Source organism: Carcharodon carcharias, chromosome 2 (genome assembly GCF_017639515.1).
Source record: "Carcharodon carcharias isolate sCarCar2 chromosome 2, sCarCar2.pri, whole genome shotgun sequence".
NCBI classification, from domain to species: domain Eukaryota; kingdom Metazoa; phylum Chordata; class Chondrichthyes; order Lamniformes; family Lamnidae; genus Carcharodon; species Carcharodon carcharias.
This window is the reverse complement of record NC_054468.1, coordinates 8,368,032-8,388,294: the sequence shown is the minus strand read 5'-3', so window position 1 is coordinate 8,388,294 and position 20,263 is coordinate 8,368,032. Positions and strand designations below refer to the sequence as shown.

Sequence of the window (20,263 nt, the reverse complement as noted above, 5' to 3'; positions counted from 1 at the left end):
TCCAGCCACAGTGAGAAATACATGAAATGGACTTCTGGATAGATTAATTGGAAGGAAATATCTGAGTTATTTAATAAAATATTGGACTCAGCAATGAGGAGATCATAAGATGTCCCTGCATGGATGAACTGAATTGGGCTGAATGGATCTTCTCTCTCGCAGTAACCCTTGTGATATTGAGTCATGAATTATGTTGTTATGCAAATCCGTCTTGATTGACCAAGAATGACTTGTGGCCCAACTATCAAACATATCAATCCAAATCGGGCTGCTGTCATCCTTCAACTCATTCTGATCATTCGATCCCTGTGGCAATGCCACACTGTGGTGACTTGTCCACTTTGGTTCTCTTCCAATGTATTCTCCTTCCAACTATGAAGGGACATTGCATTATGGATGAGCTGAAGTACTGTTTTTAATCATTATCCAGCTCAGAACTGTTAATGTAATCTGATAGCGAAGCTGGAAATGATAGCATGACTCGATTTTAGCCTGTGTCATGTTATACCCTGTCTAGTTCAGCGGACTACTGACATCACAGCTGACTGCTGATCTAACTCTTTCCATGTCAGAATCCTGTTATGTAGGTTAAAGTCCATGAGGTGTCCTATATTCCCCCATTCAGTTTATTCTCTAGAGATCTGTTGGTTCTGTACATTCTGATTAATATCCCTTTGGTACTATAATCCATTTTAATATGCTTCAAGTTGATACCTGCTGCTCCTTCTTGCAACGACAGAGTGAACACATGTTTGTTATTTCCCACTCTGGCATTCTCTCCTCCTCACAGTGTTTTGAGCTGCCAGGGTTGAATATCACCAGCACTGGCTTCCCTAAATATATTGTATTCTTAATGTGTGGGTACGGCAATTTTTGGAATAAAGAAGATGATAGGAATTGTAGTTGCCAATACAGCTCCGCTTCCAAGGGGATTGACTTTTTGAGTGGCAGGAATGTGGTGGTGAAGCGGATAGATAAGAAAAGCCATATGATAAAACCTTAGGGACTACAGTCCAACCAAAGTTGGCCATCTTAATTTAGAGAGTGATTAAACCTAGTCTCATCCAAATCAATAAGATATTGACTAGGGATCAATAGGAGGACTCCAGGTTAACTTTTAACCTTTTTTAGCCCAGGAACCAATTACACAGAGGAAGAATGAATAAAGGCAATAGAAACTAAATGATACAACTTTAAAGGGCTTGTAGGAACTGGGAGACTTAGAGGTTTTATGTATACAAAATTTTAATGGTGGCAGGTGACAATGTTACTGGACTAATAACCCAGAGGCCCAGGCTAACGCTCTGGGGTCAGGGGTTCAAATCCCACCACAGCAGCTGGTGGAATTTAAATTCAATTAAGGAACCTGGAATTTAAAAAGGTAGTTAGCCTCAGTCATTGTGACCGTGAAATCATTGTCAATTGTTGTAAAAACCTGTGTGGTTCAATAATGCCCTTTAGGGAAGGAAATCTGCCATCCTTACCTGGTCTGGCCTACATGTGATTCCTACAGCAATGTGGTTGGCTCTTAACTGCCCTCTGAAATGGCCCAGCAAGCCACTCAGTTATATCAAATGGCGGCAGAAAAGTCAATAAGTAATGAAACCAGATGGACAACCCGGCATCGACCTAGGCACTGGAAATGACAACGGAAACCCAGCCCTGTCGACGTCTGCAAAGTCCTCCTCACTAACATCTGGGGTGTGTACCAAAACTGAGGGCTGTTCTACAGCCTGACATTATCATCCTCACAGAATCCTCCCTTACAGTCAATGTCTCAGACACGACCATCACCACCCCTGGGTATGTCCTGTCCCAGCGGCAGGACAGACCCATCTGAGGTAGCGGCACAGTGGTATACAGTCAGAAGAGAGTTGCCCTGAGAGTCCTCAACATTGACTCTGACCCCATGAAGTCTCATGGCATCGGGTCAAACATGGGCAAGGAAACTCCTGCTGATTTCCATCAATAACCCTACCTCAGCTGATGAATCAGTGCTTCTCCACGTTGAAGATCACTTTGAAAAAGCACGGAGGGTGACAAGGGCACAGAATGTACTCTGGGTGGGGCACTTCCATGTCCATCACCAAGAGGGCTCAGTAATACCATTACAGACGGAACTCCCTGGGTCCTAAAGGATATAGCTGCTAGACTGGGTCTGTGGCAGGTGGTGAGGGAACCAACAAGATTTGACCTCATTCTCACTGATCTACATGTCGCAGACGCATCTGCCAATGACAGTATTGGTAGGGCTGACCACCAGACAGTCCTTATGGAGACTAAGACTTGTCTTCACATTGAGGATACACTGCATCATGTTGTGTCGCACTACCACTGTGCTAAATGTGATAGATTTCAAATAGATTTAGAAACTCAAAACTCAAATCCATGAGACACTGTGGGCCATCAGTAGCAGCAGAATTGTACTCAAACACAATCTGTAACCTCATGGCCCGGCATATCCCCAACTGTACCATTACCATCCAGCCAGGGGATCAACCCTAGTTCAAAGAAAAGTGCAAGAGGGCATGCCAGGAGCAGTACCAGACATACCTAAAAATTAGATGTCAACCTGGTGAAGTTACAAAACAAGAATATGTGCATGCTAAACAACGTAAGCAGCTTGCGATAGACAGAGATAAGCGATCCCACAACCAATGGATCAGATTTAAGCTCTGCAGTCCTGCCACTTCCAGCCAGGAATGATGGTGGACATTTAAACAACTAACTGGAAGAGGAGGCCTCACAAATATCCCCATCCTGAATGATGGGGGAGCCCAGCATATCAGTGCAAATGACAAGGCTAAAGTAGTTGCAGCCATCTTCATCCAGAAGTGTCGAGTGGATGATCCATCTCGGCCTCCCCTGGAGGTCCCCAGTATCACAGGTGCCAGGCTTTAGCCAATTCAATTCACTCCACGTGATATCAAGAAACATCTGAAGACACTGGATACTGCACTGGCCCTGACAATATTCCGGCAATAATACTAAAGACTTGTGCTCCAGAACTAGCCTCACCCCTAGCCAAGTTTTTCCTGTACAGCTACAACACTGGCATCTACCCGGTAATGTGGAAAATTGCCCAGGTATGTCATGTCCACAAAAAGCAGGAGAAATCCAACTAAACCAATTATTCCCCATCAGTCTACTCTTGAAAATCAGTTAAGTAATGGAAGAGGTCATCAACAGTGCTATCAAGCGGCACTTACTCAGCAATAACCTGCTCACTGATGCCCAGTTTGTGTTCCGCCGGGGCCACTCAGCTCCTGACCTCATTACAGCCTTGGTTCAAACATGGACAAAAGAGCTGAACTCCAGAGGTGAGGTGAGAGTAACTGCCCTTGACATCAAGGCCGCAGTTTAATGAGTGCAGCATCAAGGAGCCCTAGCAAAACTGGTGTCAATAGGAATCAGAAAGAAAACTCTCCACTGTTTGGAATCACACATCGGACAAAGGAAGATGGTTGTGTTTGTTGGAGATCAATCATCTCAGTCCTGGGACATTGCTGTAGGTATTCCTCAGGGTACTGTCCTAGGACCAACCATCTTCAGCTGCTTCATCAATGACCATCCCTCCATCATAAGGTCAGAAGTGGGGATGTTCACTGATGATAGCACAATGTTCAGCACCATTCGTGACTACACAAACACTGAAGCAGTTTGTGTACAGATGCGGTAAGTCCTGGACAATACTCAGGCTTGGGCTGGTAAGTGGCAAGAAACATTCATGCCACACAAGTGCCAAGCAATGATTGTCTCTAACAAGAGAGAATCCAGACATCTCCCCTTGACATTCGCTAACATTACAATCACTGAATTCCTGACAATTAACATTCTGGGGTTATCATTGACCATAAACTGAACTGCACTAGCCAAATAAATACTGTGGCTACAAGAGCCTGGGAATTCTGCAGGGAGTAACTCATCTCCTGACTCCCCAAAACCTGTCCACCATCTACAAGTCACAAGTCAGGAGTGTAATGGAATACTCTCCATTGTCTGGATGAGTGCAGCTCCAATAACATAAGAAGCTTGACAGTATCCAGGACAAAGCAAGACGCTTGATTGGCACCCCATCCACCACCTTCAACATTCATTCCTTCCAACATTGACATACAGTGAGCAGCAGTGTGTACCGTCTACACGATGCACTGCAGCAACTTACCAAGGCTCTTTTGACAGCACCTTCCAAAACCACAACCTCTACCACCTAGAAGGACAAGGGCAGCAGATGCATGTGAACACCACCACCTGCAAGCTCCCCTCCAAGACACACACCACCCTGACTTGGAAATATTTGACCTATCGCTAGGTCAAAATCTTGCAACTCCCTCCCTAACAGCACTGTGGGTGTACCTACACCACATGGACTGCAGCGGCTCAAGAAGGCAGCTCACCACCACCTTCTCAAGGGATTAGGGCTGGGCAATAAATACTGGGCCTGGCTGGCGAAGCGCACATCCTGTTACAGAAGAAGCAGAAAAATTGTTGAAAATCTGTTTAAAAAGTTTATGGGTCCCTTAATTTCAGAAACAGAGGTAGAGTATACAAAAGCAAAGAAGTTATGCTAAATATTTCTAAATCATTGGTTAGGCCCAGGCTGGAAGATTGTGTACACTTCTGGGCATTACAGTTCAGGAACGATGTAAGGCCGTGAAGGGTTTGCAAAGGAGATTTACTAGAGTAATACCTGGATGCAAGCTTCAATTATGTGGAGAGACAGGAGAGGCTGAAATTTTTCTCCCTCGAGCAGAGAAAGTTAAGGAGAGAATTAATTGCGATGTTCAAAATGGTGCTGATAGAGTAGACAGGGGAAAGCTGTTTCCAGTAGCAGGAAGGTTGGTAATCAGAGGGCACAGATATAAGCTAATTGGAAAAGTATCCAGAGGGGAGATGAGTGGAAATGTTTTAAGCAGTGAGTATTTATTATTTGGAATGTATTACCAGAAAAGGTGGTGGAAGCAGATTCAGTGGTAACTTTCAAAAGGGAATTGGATAGATACTCAAAAAGAAAAAAAATTGGAGAGTTGTGAGAAAAGGTAATGGTGCAGGGCTAATTAGAAAGCTCTTTCAAAGAGCTGGCAGAGGCACAATGGGCCAAATGGCCTCCTCTGTGCTGTGCAATTTTATGATTCAATGAATACAATAAATCTGATCATTTGTGGGAATATCACCAGGAATGAAATAACCATGAAGCTGTTGGATTGTTATAAAAAGCCAACTGGTTCACTAATGTCCTTTGAAGAAGGAAGCATTCTGTAGTTACGCAGTCTGGCCTTTATGTGGCTCTGATCCCACACCAACCGTACATAAATGTGGGTTGTTGGATAAGAACGCTCCCTCTAATATTTCTGATTGTTCCTGTGGGCACTGTCCCTGAGCACTTTCTGAAGAATTCTGTCTTTGTCATGTTCTCTTCCCAGGTTCAACGAGTTTCCAGGGGTCAACATTCACTTGGACTTCAGTACAATGTTCTTAAAGGCTTAGAGGATCTTCTTGTGAATGGCTGGGTTCTCTCCTGTTGCCATTTGGATTCTCCGCTGAACAGCTTTGAATCCCAATAAGACCTTTCATATCAGCAGAAGTACGCCCCCCTACCATTTGCTGCAATGAGTGGATTCCTCTCGTACCTGGACCCTCGCCGGGTTCACTGGGGCGCTACGTGGATGGCATTGCACTCGCGGATTCTTCGCACCAAGCCCGTGGAATCTATGCTCGAAGACTCCAACCAGCAAGGATCGGGTCACTCTAAACTGGCCCAGGTACTCACCACAGTCGATCTGGTGTCTCTCGGAGTTGGCAGCTGTGTGGGGACTGGCATGTATGTGGTATCGGGACTGGTGGCCAAGGAGATGGCAGGACCCGGTGTGATTGTGTCGTTTATCATCGCAGCGGTGGCCTCCATCTTATCAGGTAAGCGAATGAATGATTAAATATTCATGAGTCCTTCCCTAATGTCAAGTGGTGGGTTCACTGAGTGGTGTGGCACTGAGTCCTGTAGACCAGGAAGATCCATGGTTCAATTTTTGATTTGTGCTTTCTGATTTCAGCTGGTGCCAGTGTACAGGAACAGGAGAAGGCCATTCAGCCTCTCCATCCTGTTCCACTGTTCAATAAGGTCATGGCTAACTTATACTTTGAATTTCATTTACCTTCCTTACATGGTTCAAAAAGGGGCAAAAATGCTGAACTCTTGAGGTGAGAGTGACTGCCCTTGACATCAATGCCGCGTTTGACTGAGTGTGGCATCAAGGAGCCCTAGCAAAACTGGAGTCAATGGGAATCGGGGAATACTCTCTGCTGGTTGGAGTCATACCTAGCACAAAGGAAGATGGTTGTGTTTGTTGGAGGTCAGTCATCTCAGCTCCAGGACATCACTGCAGGAGTTCCTCAGGGTAGTGTCTTGGCCCAGCCATCTTCAGCTGCTTCATCACTGACCTTCCTTCCATCATGAGGTCAGAAGTGAGGATGTTTGCTGGTGATTGCACAATGTTCAGCACCATTCGTGACTCCTCAGATACTAAAGCAGTCCATATCCATATGCAGAAATACCTGGACAATATCCAGGCTTAGGATGACAAGTGGCACACAAGTGTCAGGCAATGACCATCTCCAACAGGAGATAATCTAAACATCGCCCCTTGATTTTCAAGGCATTACTATCACTGAATGCCCCACTATCAACATCCTGGGGGTAACCATTGACCAGAAACTGAACTGGACTAGCCATATAAATACTGTGGCTACGAGAGCAGGTCAGAGGCTAGGAATCCCACGATGAATAATTCACTTTCTGACTCCCCAAAACCTGTCCATCATCTACAAGACACAAGTCAGGAGTGTGATGGAACACTCCCCACTTGCCTGGATGAGTGCAGCTCCAACAACAATTAAGAAGCTCAACACCATCCAGGACAAAGCAACCCGCTTGATTGGCACCCCACCCACAAACATTCACTCCCTCCACCACCAATGCACAGTAGCAGCAGTGTGTACCATCTACAAGATGCACTGCAGGAATTCACCAAGGTTCCTTCGACAGCCCCTTCCAAACCCACGACCACTACCATTTAGAAGGACAAGGGCAGCAGACATTGGGAATGCCACCACCTGGAAGTTCCCCTCCAAGTCACTCACCATCCTGACTTGGAATTATATCGCCGTTCCTTCAGTGTCGCTGGGTCAAACTCCTGGAACTCCCTCCCTAACAGCACTGTGGGTGTACCTACACCACATGGAGTACAGCAATTCAAGAAGGGATCTCACCCCCACCTTCTCAAGGGCAATTAAGGATGGGCAATAAATGCTGGCCCAGCCAGCGAAACCCACATCCCGTGAATGATTATTTAAAAAATCCATATCCCCTGATATCCTCAGCAAACAAAATCTATCAATCTCAGTTTTGAAATTTTTAATTGATTCCAGCATCCAAAGGCTTTAAGGGAAGAGAGTTTCAAATTTCCACAACCGTTTGAGTGAAGAAGTGCCTTCAATTTTCACCCCTGAATGCCCTGGTTCTAATTTTAAGGTTATGACTCATCCCCACCCCTTGTTCTAGAGTCTCCAATCAAAGGTAGTAGTTTTGCTCTATCTACACTATTGAATCCCTTAAATCATGTTAAACACCTCAATCAAATCACACCTCAACTTTCTAAACTTGAGGAAAAACCAGGCAGTATGCTCCCTGGGCTTTGTTCTCACAGGTAGGTTTGGGAGACTGGGGAAGCAATGGCACAGACTTTGCTTGTGGAGACTGAACCATACGCCTGGATCTTGTTTGCCTCGAGAAGACATTTAAAACCCCTGCTCCTTCCCCACCAAGATTTATTATCACGTCAGGTACCACTGAGGTTCTGATGACACCACAGAACCCCAATTTGCACCTGTTAATGAGACCTCTGTTTGATTCAGACAAGAGCCCTGGATGCCTAAGAAAAGACTCCAGTTAAAGCGATAATAGGTGGGAATTGAGACAAAATGGTGTATTAGGTTTTCAGAGATGATTTTTAACTGTGCTGCGGACCCTGTTTCCACTGTGCTGGATGGGTTATAATCACAGCTGCCTGGGATGGAATTTTATTGGTGGTAAATCCAATTATCTACAACTGAGCTCCTATTGATACACTGGAATGAGATTCCCCCAGAGTTACAGTGGTGGAGTTGGAATAATCCCAAGAAAATTAATCTGCTCCCCAACCCCACTCACTGGATCCTACCAATGCCGGCCTCTTACCCTGTACGCTGCACAAACTTTAGCTCATCTGGAACTCTGCTACCCGTATCCTAACTTGCACTGAGTCCGTTCACCCATTATTCCTGTGCTCACATTGGCTTCCACTCCAGCAGCATCTGTTTTGAAATTTTATTCTCCTTTTCAAATTCCTACATGACCATAGCACTCTCTATCTCAGTAATCTCCTCCAGCCCTACAACTCTCTGCAGTCCTTCAACTCTGGTACATCCCCTATTTCCATCACTCCACTATTATGCCTTCGATTGCCCAAACTCAAAGCTCTGGAATTCCCTTGTAGATCCCTTCACCGCGCTATTTCTCTCTCTCTCTTCCTTTAAGACACACCCTAAAACTAACCTCTTTGACCAAGCTTTTGTTCGCCTGTCCCAATAACTCCTTGTGTGGCTCAGTGTTAAGTTTTGTTTGATAATGATATTGTAAAGGGCCTCAAGATATTTTATTATGTTAAAGGCGCAAATAAATCAGGGTGTTATTGTTAAGAGAGTTGGCTTTTGAAAAGGAAGAAAGTGGTGGGATCCAGGGAGCAGACAAAAGAAAATTGGGGTGTGAATGGTCAATTTCTGTTGACCAGTCCAGAGGGATCAATGGGCTCTTTCTGTGCTATGAAAAGTGCTTCATTATTGGACCACTGTTTTATGTTAAAGTTAACTAGTCCTGTCCTATTCGAATTCTTTTTGGTTACTTGATCTGGAGGAGGCAACTTTTCTGATGCAGCCCACCCAGCTGCCAATCCTTCCACCTCCTTTTCCCACCCCCTACCTCTCCCAACTGCCCCACCAATTGTTGACTCCTAATTGTGGAAATGGACCATCGTCAATGGTTTCATGGTCACCATTACCGAGACTAGCTTTTCAATTCCAGGTTATTAATTGAGTTTAAATTCCACCAGCTGCCCTGGTGGAAATTGAACCATATCCACAAAATATTAGTCTGGTCCTCTGGATTGATAGCCCAGTGATATTACCATTACACCACCTTCTCCCCCTCATGATTCATGGGGCTACATATTAAGGGAAGTGGGGGTGGGGGGAGGGGCGATGGCTCAGCACCCCCTCAAAACAGAAACAAGGTCAATGGGAAGCTGACTCACTCCACACCAAGCCCACCCCACAGCCATAATGCGCTGCTGGTGGGCTAAACTGCCTGCCAGTGGTTTAGGGAGGGGGGCAGGGGGGTGGTGGGTTTTGTTGAGCAGGCGGGTGGGAATTAGTGATTCAGTAACACGGCTGCACCCCAGCCCACCCTCTCTTTTCTTTCATTCAGGTTATCTTAACTTGAAAGAGAGAACCATGCCATTCCAGGAGAAATATTACATGCATTGAATGGAATCTCATAGAGCACAACACTGAATGCTTGTTCTTAAGCCAAACCACACTACTACACAATGGCAATCTGTCAGTGCTCACCCTGTCTAATTAATGTGTTTGTAACGTATCCAGTATAGAAACCTGAATTATTGATATGCATCATCTGTTCCACATGGTTCCTCTGCTGCTTGTGATTTTCATTGATTTGTAACATTGTGCCCTACTATCCCTAGAAACATTGGGCTGTATTTTACATGCCCCCACCGGGCATGTTTTCAGTGGTGGGGGAGGGGTTTGGGGGGATGGGGCATGTAAAATGTGGAGGGTTCCAACTCCACCACCTTCCCGCCCACCCCCAATACTATCCCCATAACATGGTAGGTGGGTAGGCGCCAACACATAATCAAGAGTCAATTGACCCTGATAATACGCTGCCCACCCCTTCATACTGCCTGTGGGCAGTCGGGCAGGAGTGGGCAGGCTGGTTGTTTTATAACTTTTGAAAAGGGCAGGAAGGGGTGTACTATCTTTGGGGGATGCCCTTTCTGCATCGGGCAGGCACTCTAAGATAATAGCCCCCCCTTCACTTTCTTTCTACCCGCCTGCTCAACAAAACCTGCCACCCCCACCACCACCCCCCCCACTGTCCCCCTGCCCCCCTCCCTAAACCACTGGCAGGCAGTTTAGCCCACCAGCAGCGCGTTATGGCTGCGGGGTGGGTGTGGAGTGAGTCAGCTTCCCATTGACTTTGCTTCTGCTTTGGAGGTGGGGGGGTGCTGACCCATCGCCCCTCCCCCCACCCCCACTTCCCCTAATATGCAGCCCCATGAATCATGAGGGGGAGAAGGTGGTGTAGTGGTAATGTCACTGGGCTAGCAATCCAGAGGACCAGACTAATATTTTGTGGATATGGTTCAACTCCCACCAGGGCAGCTGGTGGAATTTAAACTCAATTAATAATCTGGAATTGAAAAGCTAGACTCGGTAATGGTGACCATGAAACCATTGACGATTGTCATAAAAACCCATCTGGTTACAAATGCCCTTTAGGGAAGGAAACCTGTCATCCTATCTGGCCTACACGTGACTCCAGACCCACATCAATTGTGACTGACTCTTAACTGCCCTCTGAAATAATGTGTTAACCACTTAGTTCAAGGGTAATTAGGGATGGGCAACAAATGTTGACCCTTCCAGTGATGCCGAGGTCCCATAGAAGAATAAAAACACACAGAGCAGAAAGGTCCATGATTCTAGCCTGGGTCTGGGCTGAGTATGGGTCTCAGGCCTGTGTAAGGGGGAAACATAAAATAGACCAAGAGAGTTCCTCTCCTGGTCTCTCACTTCATTTACCCCATCATTGGCACCATGCCTTCAACCACAAAGTCCCTGAGCTCTGGAATTCCCTTCCCAAACATCTCCATCTCTCTCTCCCCCTTTACCGCTTACAACCCTACCTCTTTGACCAAGCTTTTTATTAGCTGTCTTAGTATCTCTTTCTTTAACTTGGTGTCATTGTTTTTTCTGATTATACTCCTGTGAAATGCCTTGGGATAGTTTGCTGTGAGTGCTCTATAAATACAGTTGACACTGTTCCCTGTGGCAGAAGGGTCAGTAACCAAAAGATATAAGGTTGTTGTATTATATCTTTCTAGATTAATACAAGTGAAGTGATGGCAGGTGTAGGGATTGAGCACAGATCTTTAGTGATTGCTCCTTCCTGTTGCTACATGTGCTGCTCACAGGGCAGAATAACTAACTAAGATGGCTGCTGCATCACATGGCATTGCATCACTTCCTGTGCATTTACATAATTATATATTGGAATGAGTATACTTTCCATATTAGCACACATGCTATCACAACAAAGAACCAGAGGCGTGATGAGGAAAATTTTCTTAACCCAGCTAGTTGTTATGATCTAAAACACAGGGCCTGAAAAGGTGATGGAAGTAGATTCAATGGTTAATTGCAAAGTGAATGGGATATATAGTTGAAAGGAAAATTTTTCAGGGCTATAGCGGGCAGTGGAACTAGTTGGATAGCTCTTTCAAAGACCCATCACAGACACGATGTGCTGAATGGCCTCCTTTTGTGCTGTATTATTCGGTGATACTATTTACTAGCTCCTCCTGTAAACTGAGGTTCAGGATCAGGTTCAGCTGTACTGCTGTCTCCTCGTCCAGTTTAGGTTTACAGGTGATTGATGTGCAACTGACTGATGAGCTTCTTTGAAAATGTAATCCTGGTGTGTTCATGAGAATTGGTAAAACTGGGGAAAAGAGGGATATGCTGAATAAAAGGGAAAGAGGTGAGGACCATGAACTGTTCATAACTCTTTCATCCACTTTATCCTGAGCCCAAAATCCTTAGACCAGAATGTGTCTCATTGTGATCCTCAACTTGCAATGACTTCTATAGAATTAAAAGCATAGAAACAGGTCATTCAGCCCAAATGGTCCATGCCGATGTGTATCTCCATATCAGCCTCCTACAATCCCTAATATTCTCACCCAATCAGCATATCCTACTATTCCTTTCTCCCTCATGTGGTTAGCTAGCTTCCCTTAAATGCATCGATGCCATTCACCTCAGCTGTTCCCTGTGGTAGTGAGTTCCACATTCTCACCATTCTATTTACAGCAGGCATGTTTTGGAACGAGCCTGAGATTCTCAATCCCTATGTAGATCCTCCAGGGGCAGAGTTTTGAGTTCGTTGGGGGTGGGGGGATGCTGCCAGGAAATGGGCTGCTGCCTGCAATCGGCCCCTGAGCACGATTTCACGCTGGCTGGCCAGTTAGCGGCCAGCCAGTGTGAAAAGCGCACTGGAAGGCTCAGCGCTGCCTGGGTGGGGGACGACAGGAGGGTAAGAGCTGACGTCAGCGCGGGCGTGGGCGAGCGCTCACAGAAAGCTCCCTGAGGGCAGAGAGCTGAAGAATTCAAATCAAATCATAACAGGTTTTAAAATCCAGAAAAAATTCCCATGCATCTGAAACAGTCGCCTGAACATATACAAGATGAAAATTCTGTCCAAATGTGTTTTTTCTCAAAATTAATATCGGAAACCTCATTCCGCCCTTGGATGAGGTTTCCTCAAAAAGGCAAAGGTGCCTAGCCGCCAACCATATTGTTGGACGGGCAGTGAAAACTCACGGTTGACTAATATGTTAATGGCCTTAACATGCCTCGCACTCTTGAGGTGCCTGTCGACCAATATATCACGCGATTGCGCGATGTCATCGGGACGTTTGCCTGACAACATCAGGCGCTATTTCACGCTTGAGCATGTCCAGCACGCCCAGCATGCCAAGTGAAAAGCTCTGCCCCAGGTGTGAACTTGACTCAGATAGTCACAATCTCACCCCTGAGCCACTCCGTCATGTGTTTAAACTTCACCACCCCCTCCGCCTCAGTTTGAGCATGACGACAGTGCTGATAGTTTATTAATCATTGCTGATAAGAGGTGAATGATTCATTTCCAATTTATTCATAGAATCATTAAAGGAGGCCATTCAGCCCATCATTTCCATTCCAGTTTTCTGTAACAGCAAGTCTGCTAGTCCCACTCTCCAGCCCTTTCCCTGTAGCCCTGCGATTTTTGTCCTCTTCAGGTGCTTATCCAATTCCCTTTTGAAAGCCATGATCGACCCTGCGTCCATTACGCTCTCGGGCAGCGCATTCCAGTCCCTAACCAGCACTATGTAAGCACGTTTTCCCCCATGACACCTTTGGTTCTTTTGTCAATCACCTTAAATCAATGTCCTTTGGTTCTCAACATTTCCAGCAATTGGAACAGTTTCTCCTGACCTATTCTGCCCAGAACCCCCTTGATTTTGAATACCTCTTTCAAATCTCCTCTCAAGCCTCTTAAGGAGAAAAGAGCCAGCCTCTCCAATCTATCCACGTAACTGAAGTCTCACATCCCCGGAACCATTCTTGTAAATCTTTTCTGTACCTTCTCTCATGCCTTCATATCCTTCCTAAAATGTGCTCAGAATTCAACACAACACTCCGGCTCAGGCTGATTTGGTGTTTTATGCCTGCCATGAAACTCTCGAAACAAGTTCTCTTGGAGCTTCGACACTGCAAGTGAGCCCCAAGAGGGCAGAGGAAACCCTTCAAGAGCACCCTCAAAGCCGTCTTGAAAAAGTGCAACATCCTCACCGACATCTGGGAATCCCTGGCCCAAGACAGCCTGAAGTGGAGGGAAAGCAACCGGGAAGGAGCTGAACACCTCGAGTCTCATCGCCAAGGGTTGGCTGAAGCTAAGCGTCGACAGTGAAAGGAGCGCGTGGCAACCCGGGCACCACACCCACCGGGTCCCCACATCACTGTCTGCCCCACCTGTGACGGAGACTGTAGGTCACGCACTGGACTCTTTAGTCAACTGAGAATCATTTTTAGTGTGGAAGCAAGTCATCGTCATCGCCCAGGGACTGCCTAAGAAGAAGAGGTTTTATAAAGGCTCATTCTAACTTCCTTGCTGTTATACTGTATGCCTCTATTTATAAGGCTGAGGATCCCCTACTAACTACTTTCTAAACCTGCTCTGCCACCTTCAGTGATTTTTGCACTTATAACCCCAGGTCCCTCCTGCTCCTGCATCCCCTTTAGAATTATACCCTTTATTTTAAATTGCCTCTCCTCATTCTTTCTACCAAAATGTATCACTTCATACTTCCCAGCAGTAAATTTAATCTGCCACATATCTGCCCATTTCACCAGCCCATGTCCTCTCGAAGTCTATCATTATCCCCCCCACAGTTCACTATACTTCCAATTTGTCACTTTTCATGAATATGCAGTCCAATTTTCATAAGAACCATTTCCCCAACACTCATGACATCGGTTGTCAGATTGACCCTGGTACAGATCTTCCCCTGATCTCTTTCGGGTTTTCTGCCGTTCACTTAGCTGCTTTCAAGCTGGACAGGTCCTCAAGGGGCAGTACAGAGGGAGTGCTGCATTGTCAGATGTGCTCTATTTCAGATCGGATGTTAAACCTAGTCTCTATGCAGCTGTGGTAAAATACCTCGCAGCACTAGTTGGGAAAGACAAGTGAGGTACCTGCTGAAATTCAAAGAACAGATTAGCCTGTCATTCATCTCCTTTACTGTTTGTCAGATCTTATTGAGTACAGATTGGCTGTTGTATTTGCAACATCAATTGCACTTGTGAGGTAATTTGTGATGTTCTGAGATGGGGACTGAGGTACTGTATAAATTGTTGACTGTCTTACCTTTCAAACACACAGTGCCTTTCATGATCTCAAGATATCACAAATGAAATTATTTTGAAATTTAGCCGCTGTCGTAATGTCAGAAACACAGCAGCCAATTTGTGCACAGCGAACTCCCACAAACAGCGGTGTGATAATGAGCAGATCATGTGTTTTTCTTTAATGTTGGGGGCATAAACATTGGCCCTGGTCACCGGGGATAGTAACAACCCTATGGTGCTGCGCAGGAATTTTGGTCCCAGATGTTTGGGACATCTGACATGTATATTTGAGAGATGGAGTATTAATTTTACAAGAAAAACATTGTCCCTGGTTTTTAAGCAGTATCATTCCTGCCATCTTGAGCGTCATTGACTGCCTCAGAGGGTCAGAGAGGAATTTTTCAGAATATTTTTCTTCTTATTGACCCTGGGCCCTGGAGGAGGAAGGGGGATGGGCATTGTGGGGTGTGGGGGAGGGGAGGAAGTGGCTCATCATGTTGCTCCAGCCAACATGACTGTGCAGCACTGTTTTGATAGAACAGTTGATCTTTATCTGCCTGTAATTTTTTGTGAGTTTGTGTAGAGTGGGACATGATATCTTAAAACGAAAAAGAAACGTGCTGATGCAGCTCGCATTGGAGCTGCTGGCAGTCTAAGGGTTAAAGGATTGCAATCACACTGAATCATTCATAACTCTGTGTCCATCTCTGTTCATCCTCCTCCTACAACAGATGGCTTCTCTCTATGTGAGCGTCCATCTTAATTCCTGTCTGCTAACTCAATGTTGCCATAGTAACGCTTGCGCACACACGTAATTCTTTCCCTCTAGAGGTCCTTCTCTGACCTCTAACCTCCAAACCTCTGTTTTTCTTTCACACCCCTGCCTGTCTCTCTCAACATAATCAATGTGAGGACAGTCAGTGGCCATCTGAACTTATGTTTGTCACTAGCTACAAAATCATTACTTTCTTGAAAGTCACACAGCCGCCTTCTCCTGCTCTAACTCTTTCTTTACCAAGAACTCCTCACCTTCCTTAGCCCCCTCTTCCTCATATTCTTCCTCTTCTGCGCAGACTTGTCAAAACCCAGCTCATCTCATCTGATTCCGATATCCTTGTCTCTGCCACTGTGTATAACCTCAAGGGATCTCCCACACAGTTTGATCTGACTTCTTTGCATTAGAAAAAAATCCCTAAAGATTATTTTTAGGGACACTTTAACTCAACTGGTCACCTACTTGCATCTCGAAGAAGAACCGGTGACAATTGACAGTGATTAACTCTAATCATAGTTCTATGTCTGAGTGCCATCTGGCACCTTGCCCCATGTCAGATAGCAATAACGAAACAAGCATTGCATTGTTAGAAAGAAGCTGTGATACCTTCTGTGCCATGGTCTACAGGAACTTGGAACACAAGAATCATTAGAAACATACCCAGCAACACCTCCTTGTCATATGTCATAATCCCACTTAATCTCTTCCTCACCATTTGCTTCAATCCAACATTTCCAGGATTTTAATAAACTAAGGAGAAATTGTTTCCATGGGCAGTGGAGTTGGGAACCAGACAAAACAGATTTAAAGTAATTGGCTAAGGAGCAAGAGGGAAAGTGATTGAGGGGAATATTTAAGATGTGAGTTTTGATCTGGAAGGTTGTTCATGAAAGGGTGCTGGAAGCAGATTAAATTGTAACTTTCAAAAAGGGAACTGGATAAATACTTCAAGGGGAGAAAATTGCAGGATGGTAGTAAACGGGGAGGCAAGTGGGCCTAACTGAATAGTTCTTTCAAAGAGCTGGTACAGGCACGATGAGCCGAATGGACTCCTTTTGTGCTGTATCATTGTAATGACTTGACATATTGGATAGGTTTCAACAAGAAACAGATAACTTTATTACAGAGAGCCTTTCAGATGCTATATGCTTGAACCAGGTCCTTGACAAGAAGCCATGCCCCCCCGGATTAACCACGCCCAGAGCTTATTGGTCGGAGCCTCCAAGAACAACCATGTGACTCCTGATAGGCAGTAAGAAAGGCTACATCTTCAATTACTAGATTTCTTCCCCTTCAGTTTTTTTTTACAGTTTCTATTTACAGAGAACATCTGAATATCCCATATTCCACTATACCTATCTATATTATATTATATATATATATATATGAGCGGCGTAGCTCTATCACTTGAGGTTCTTCCACTGGATCGACATGATCAGGAACTGCAGCACCAGGTGCATCATTAGAAAGTGGCAGTTCAGGGTTTGGTAACTGCACAGAGACATTGGGCATGTCTATTCTGTTACCAGGTCAATCTGTCACCTCAGGGATTGATGGTTTGAGGTTAATCACAGGTGGAATAGCTGGTTATTGCACTGCCTCTATATTCCTAAGATGTTCCCTATGTTTTCAAACAATTCAGTCTTCCACTTCAACCTGGAAGGATAGGGGACCAGTTTCTGAGGCAATTGTACCTGGAACCCAAAATGTCCACTGTCAAAATTCTGTACAAACCTGTGTCTCCTAAAGTAAATTCTTGAGTTTTGCTATGAATATTGTGATTCAATTTTCATTACTCTGGTTCTTCTCTACCTTCCCCTCTTAAGTTTGGAAAAGCCAGATTTAACCTTGTATGTAGGCGGCGTTTCATCAATAATTCAGGCAGTGTCGAACCCGTAGTTGAATGAGATGTTATATGATAATTGAGAAGAAAGCGAGAAAGTCAAGTTTCTAGACTATCCCCTGGTGACTACCCCCTGGTGACCTCTTCATTCCAGATTTGAAAGTCTGCACAGCTCTTTCAGCTAAACCATTTGATGAAGGATGATATGGTGCTGTTTTAATATGTCTGATTCCATTTAAACTCATGAATCTCTGAAACTCTGTACTGGTGAAGGCTGTACCATTATCAGAAATGATGACTTCCGGTAGGCCATATACACTAAAACATTGACGCAGTTTTTCGATAGTTGCGCTCGATGTCAGTGATTGAGCTCATACACATCCATCCAATTAGAATGCACATCTACGATCAATAAAAACATGGTACCTAAGAATGGACCTACATAATGAATATGTAGTCAAACCCAGGGTGAATCAGGCCACTCCCACGGATGCAATGGAGCTGAAACAAGCAACTCCTGTTGTTGCTGACAGTGGAGACAGCGCTTGACCATGCTTTCAATGTCATTGTCAATATCTGGCCACCAGACGTAGCTTCGCACGAGCATTTTCATCTTCAATATACCTGGATGCCAAGAGTGATTCTCTTCCTTGCGAAGGGACAACAACTCTTGATTCGCACAACAAGATTCCATCTTGACAACTTATGGGCATGGAATGATCTCACCTCTTCAGACACTGGTGAATTTGACCACCCTTGCAATACAAGGTCTCAGACTTTCAACAAAATTAGATCTCTGTAATGTCTTTGCACACACAGGCGAAGAATCCAAGAAATTCAGTATTAGCACAACTTCTTGTGGTACTGGAGCATGTACAATGCTATCTGGTAATGGGAGATGACTGAGTGTGTCTGCATTTTTAATATGCAGGCCAGGATGGTACATAAAGATATACTCATAAGCAGATAATATCAAAGCCCAACATTGAATTCTTGCTGATGCTATTTGTGGAATGGCTTTATCCTCACTGAATAAACCCATTAATGGTTTATGGTCTGACACAATGACGAAATCTCATCCATGCAGGTACTGGTGGAATTTCTTCACTCCGAATACCACCGATAAACCTTCCTTTTCTTGTTGGGGATAACCCTTCTCAACTGGAGATGGTTCTGGAGACATAGCCAATTGGCCTTTCTGATTCACCTTCCATCCTATGTGATAACACAGCTCCCAAACCATAAGGAGACGCATCACATGTTAATACCAATTCTTTTGATGGGTCGTAGTATGCCAATAAACATGATGAATGTAATAGCTTCTCAACTCTCACAAAGGCTTCTTCCTGTTGCAAATTCCATGACCAAAGGTGATTCTTTTTTAAAAAGTCTAATGGTGCTAACACTGTTGACAAGTTTGGCAAGAAGCGACTATAATAGTTGATCATACCCAGAAAAGACTTGAGTTTGGTTACAGTAGATGGAGAGGGCATCTCTTTAATTGCCCGAACTTTCTCTTCTATCGGATGCAAACCCATGGTATCCACCCTGTGACCCAGGCAAGTAATTTCTGGCACTTGGAATGTACATTTCTCTTTCTTTAATCATACACCGGCTTCCAAGAATCTTCTTAGCACCTCTTCCAGGTTGCTCAAGTCTTCCGTTTCTGTTGACCCTGTGATCAGAACTTCATCTAAGTATTCGGGGACGCCCTTGCAAAAGAATCTCCATTGCCCTTTGGAAGGTTGCACATTCAGACAATACTCCAATGGGTAGGCAAGTATTTTTATACAGACCCTGTACATGTTGATGGTTATATACCCTCTAGAGGTGCTGTCCAGCTCTAACTGTTGGTTTGCATGGCTCGTGTCCAGTTTGGTACTGGATTTGCCTCCAGCTAGCTTTGTGTATAAGTCATCTATCCTCGGGATAGGATATTTATCTAGTTTGGCTTCCTTGTTCATGGTCAGTTGGACAGATTGGATGATGCCTGGCTCTTCTATCCAACACAGTTCTGCATCCACCTTCTCCTTTAAGACATAAGGCACAGGTCTGGCCTTAAAGAAACTGGGTGTCCCCCGAGAATCCACATACATTTTTGCTTGAAAGCCTTTTAACTTCCCTAATTCGTCACAAAATACACTGTTGCATTTCTTTAGCAGTTCAGGAACACCCCCTGTTCCCAAGTGAAATATTTCAGACCAGTTGACTTGATATTTGTAACCAGTCTTTGCCCAAAAGACTAGGCCCTTCACTGTCACAGGGCCTTGGTGAGACTGCAGCTGGAGTGTTGTGTTTGGTTTTGCTCTCCTTAGCTAAGAAAGGATATATACTTGCCATTGAGGGACTGCAGCGAAGGTTCACCAGACTGATTCCTGGGATGGCAGGATTGTCGTATGAGGAAAGATTGGGATGACAAGGCCTGTATTTAGAGTTTAGAAGAATGAGAGGGGATCTCATGGAAACGTATAAAATTCTGATAGGGCTGGACAGACTGGATGATGTTTCGTCTGGCAGGGGTGTGTAGAACAAGGGGTCACAATCTCAAAATACGGGGTAGGCCGTTTAGGACTAAGATGAGGAAAAGCTTCTTCACTCAGAGGATGGTGAACCTGTGGAATTTTGTACCACAGAAGGCTGTGGAGGCCAAGACTCTGAATATATTTAAGAAGAAAATTGATAGATTTTTGGATTCTAAAGTTATCAAGGGTATGGGGAGAGAGCTGGTGTACAACATTGAGATAGAAGATCAGTGATGATCATACTGAATGGCAGAGCAGGCTCAAAGGGCCGCATGATCTACTCCTGCTTCTATTCTCCATGTTTCTATGATCATTGGAAGCTGGGCTGTCTGTTGTTTATAG

The 20,263-nt window shown here is 44.9% G+C and overlaps 1 protein-coding gene across 1 annotated transcript in view; it reads left to right on the top strand.

Annotated features, from left to right (window-relative positions):
• Positions 1 to 5,609: 5,609 nt before the first annotated feature.
• slc7a14a (solute carrier family 7 member 14a) overlaps positions 5,610 to 20,263 on the top strand; it is a 111,867-nt gene continuing 97,213 nt past the window's right edge. The window contains exon 1 of the mRNA XM_041179242.1: positions 5,610 to 5,913. Coding sequence (XP_041035176.1) covers positions 5,610 to 5,913 — 304 coding nt within the window. The remainder of the gene's footprint in view (positions 5,914 to 20,263) is intronic.